Below are 4,235 nucleotides of genomic sequence, written 5' to 3'. Positions count from 1 at the left end.
CGTGCCCCTGCCCTCCCTGTCCCCTCCCGCAGGTGCTGGCCCGGCTGGGGGTCGCCGGCCAGTGGCGCTTCGCGGACGTGCTGGGGCTGGAGGAGGAGGCCCTGGGCTCGGTGCCCACGCCTGCCTGCGCGCTGCTGCTGCTGTTTCCGCTCACGGCCCAGGTAGGGCGGGGGTCCGGGATGCGGGCCTGGACCCTGCGCGCGGCTCCCGAACTTGGGGCGTGGACGGTTCGCCTCCCCGCCAGGCCTGGGCGCCCAGAACTGACAAACGGCCCCCTTTCCGTGTCGGGGACAAAGGGCGCACCGCCCAGGCAGGGAGGAGCCTGCACTTGCGTGGTACCTACACCCCGGGGCTCCTATGGAAACGCGTAGTTGCCTCCTGGCTCATCTGTTCAGAATTGCCTTGGTTTTGGTGGAGAAAGGGCACCCCACTGCGTCCCTCCCAACGACCAGGGAGGGGGTGCACCCTGCTCACCGTGCAGCGGAACCCACACTTCCTAACCGGGCAGCTCATTGTCTGGGTTGGGCGCACCTGGCTCTAAAATGGAGCGCACCTGTGCCTCGGTGTCAAGGAAACAATAGGTTCTGCTTCTCCACCTCCAGCTGCCTGGTGTTTGCAGTCTCAGGGGTGGGTCACCCCCTTCCTCTTCCCCACAACATGCACTTGTTTTTTGCGCCCCCTGAATGTGCCTTTTCAAGCTGATCGCTGTGTGAGACTTCGGTGCAAGAACCTCTTTCCCCACTGACCTTATGGTCAAATCGGTGGTTATTAGCACAGGCTTGGAAACGCCTTTCTGCTTCTCCTTGGGTGGCCTTCCTCCTCCCAGTGTGCTGGGTTATTTGCCTCCATGAGCATCCGTGTATAGACGCCTGGCAGGGCTATCTGGTCTTGTCCCTATGGAGTCCCACTAAGTAGTGTGGCATCGTGTCTCTTCTGGTTGTCACTGGACCCTGCCTTGAGAATGCTTGAAATTGGCTTTAGCAAAACTTAGGGTGTTACCATTTGGGGCATCCTTCCAGACAGTGAGTAACTGAAGCATCATCCTAAACTAGGTGTTCGAGAAGCATCCTCAGCCCGAACAGGTCCTCTGGGAAATTCCAGGCCTGCCTCCTAGGAAACGGGCCGAGCATTACAGATTAAAGTCACTTAAGACAGCATTCTCTCACTGACATGTTTTGATTGCTAGAGCCTTTACTGGGCAAAACGGAGTTGCTGAATGATTGCAAGTCAGACTAGCTTCTTGGTCGACCCAGTCCGCCTCCAACTTCCACTGGAGCATCTCTAGGAGCTTTTCGATCAGAGCAACCATGATGACTCGGAGGTTTTGAGAAGCACTCCGAGGCGAGGCCTCTGGGAGGCAGTGGTGCAGCATGTCGACCTTTAAAAGCTCACTGGGCTTCTTGTGCTGAATCAGGTGCATCTTGTTAGAGAACATTCCGGTTTGATGCGTGGTGTTCGAAAGAGGTTGATCCTTTGTCTTCTAGCTGTCGTTCAGCCTACCAGATTTATGGAGGTGCAGGACACACACAAGGCTTCGGGCCCAACAATGAAGCCAATTTAAATAAAATTGAGGGGTATAGGTTGACAGATTCTAAGCAAGCTAATGTGATTTTGGAGAGCAGCTACTTTTGAGTGAAAGGATGTTATGACATCCTACGTGACCAGTTCTAAAAAACATGCAGGGCTGTGAGATCTTTAGAGCAGTGTCTCCATGAAAGAGCTAGAACAGCCCTAAAAGATAGGGTTATCTCATTTAAAATTGTTACCTGATTGGCCTAGACAAGTGAGAACCCTTAATAGTAACACTTCAGGGAGCTGCTTAATACCACGTGAGCACTTTCTACTAGTTGGAGCTGACGTTGCTAGTGTCGTAAAACTAGTTCTAAGTAATGCAAGACTGTGAAAACTGGAAATAGGCTTCTAATGTGATCAGTTTTGCTGGTTATGGGAAATTGTTTCTGTAGCATTAGCACCCAACTTTTAACTGAGAAATCTTAACTTTTAAGCTCCTTAAAACTCATTAATAGAAGATCCCCACAGGTTCACTTTCTGTGTAGAACCCTAGCAGATGCTTTGAGGAAATCTGATCCTCTGGTCTCGTTCGATTGGCAGTCTCCAGGTATCACCAGTGGTTATGTGGCCTTAAGTTAAACTGTGTAGCTGGCAAGGACAAACTAGTTTTGTATCTTGTGAAAGGAGCAATTTTGTAAAATCTTCCCAACACCCTAGACCCCTAGTCTTACCTTCCCAAAAAGGGAGCGAGGGAATGGTTAACCTCTTTGACTCCTTCCAACAGTTAAGACTCGTTTTGTTTTTGCTTTTGAAGAGATGTAGGCTTGGAGAGGTTGGAAATAGAGCTTTAAGACATGGGGAAACAAACCCACGGGTGTTCTCCTTGGGCGTCCATGAGGAACCTGTGAGAGAGAATCGTTGGTGATGCTGAAGGACAGAGTGGTGGGCTGGTCTTGTTTTCTGACTAGCTGACACGCTCTGTTTCAAGCTAAAAGGTTGCAGTGGTGTCTAGACAGAGCCTTGGGTGGTTTCCAAGATGGTCTCTGCACTGCAGCAGCAGGGTGGAGTCCAGAGCCTCCCAGGGCCCGTGGGGTGGGGGCAGGAGGCTAGTCCCGGGCGTCCGCCAGCATTAGGCCAAGGCTCCTGGACACCAGTCCCTCTTGCTCCATTTAGGTGGTGGAACGCCCCATCCTACCTGCTGTCTACTCTCTGCATTTTCATTTTGAGATCCAAACAGTTTTAGCAGGGCCAGCAGATGGTATAGAGGTTAAGGTGCTGAATCCCACACAGCTAACTCCATGGTCAAGTCCCAGACCCGGCAGCTTGAAAGTCACGCTGGGAACGTGTGTGCATATGCCCAAAATCATGGGAGGAAACAGGAGGAGAAGGGACTGCAGTGTGGCCATCCCTGGGGGGGTGATTCTCACCCCCTCCCTATTTCTGGCTGTGTTTATGTTTTTTGCATTCTTAGCATGAAAACTTCAGGAAAAAGCAGATCGAAGAACTGAAGGGACAGGAAGTGAGCCCTAAGGTGTACTTCATGAAGCAGACCATCGGGAACGCCTGTGGGACCATTGGGCTCATCCACGCGGTGGCCAACAACCAGGATAAGCTGCAGTTCGGTAGGTGTGGGCTTTGAGGCTAGCTGGCCTCAGGGCAGACTGGCACTGCAGAGTTCAGGGAACCAGTAACTGCTAAGACTTCAGCCCCAATTCCCAGGCACTGTTGGGCCACATTGCTGCCTTCTCGTGTTATTTTTTCTTAAATAAGAATTATTTATTTATTTATTTAAATTTGACTAGAGAGGGACAGAGTGAGAATGAGAGAGAGAGAGAGACAGAGAGAAAGTGAGAAAGGAAGCCACCAGGTCCGGGACTCGAACCACAGTCGGCCATGTGGGAGTCCAGCACCCTTAACCACCACACCACCTGCCAGCCCCTTTCCTGTGTTCTTGATCCTAGTGGAATGCAGTTGTCTGCAAGGGGCACTCATATGGGAAGGTTCCTGGTTCACACCCAGAGGCCTCTGTGGACTAGCAGAAGCTAGCGTGGATCGCAGTGTGGAAGACCCCGATGTGGGGGTGCACCCCTCACCACTCTCGGAAGAAAGGAGAAACCCTAAAGATGCTAGTGTTTGTTTTCGGGAACCCGTTTAGTCATGGCTGCGACTTACTCAGTACACCGCGAGTGAGAGTGGGATCTGTTTTCTTTCTTTCTTTTTTTTGTTAAAGGATTTTTTCTTTCAAACTTCTTATTTTTTTAAGCATTATTATTTTTTAAATATTTTATTTTATTTATTCATTCATTTATTTCTTAATTTGACCAGAGAGAGACAGAGGGTGAGAGTGAGAGATAGAGAAAGTGAGAAAGCAAGGTATCAGATTCAGGACTTGAACCCTGGTCAGCCATGTGGGAGTGTCCAGCGCCTTAACCACCATGCCACCTGCTTGTCCCCAAGAATTATTTTAAAACATTCATTACTTAGTTGTTTTTCTTTTGACCAGAGATAGAGTGAGAGTGAGAGTTTGAGAGAGAGAGAGAGAGAGACGGGGAAAGTGAGAAAGCAAGCTGCCAGGTCTAGGACTCGAATCTCAGTCAGCCATGTGGGAGTCCAGCGCCCTTAACCACCACACCACTTGCTGGCCCCAGGAACCTTGTTTTCTGAGAAGCGTGTTGGGCCGTGGCTGCCTGCTCGGAGGACTGGGGAGACCCTGTCTCCCCCCC

The 4,235-nt window shown here is 51.0% G+C and overlaps 1 protein-coding gene across 1 annotated transcript in view; it reads left to right on the top strand.

Annotated features, from left to right (window-relative positions):
• Positions 1–4,235, top strand: part of UCHL1 (ubiquitin C-terminal hydrolase L1) — a 14,339-nt gene that overhangs the window by 673 nt on the left and 9,431 nt on the right. The window contains exons 3-4 of the mRNA XM_006169202.3: positions 33–161; positions 2,984–3,134. Coding sequence (XP_006169264.1) covers positions 33–161; positions 2,984–3,134 — 280 coding nt within the window. The remainder of the gene's footprint in view (positions 1–32; positions 162–2,983; positions 3,135–4,235) is intronic.

This window comes from Tupaia chinensis, unplaced genomic scaffold, assembly GCF_000334495.1.
Source record: "Tupaia chinensis unplaced genomic scaffold, TupChi_1.0 Scaffold146907_1, whole genome shotgun sequence".
NCBI lineage: Eukaryota > Metazoa > Chordata > Mammalia > Scandentia > Tupaiidae > Tupaia > Tupaia belangeri.
This window is presented reverse-complemented; position numbering and strand designations above follow the sequence as displayed.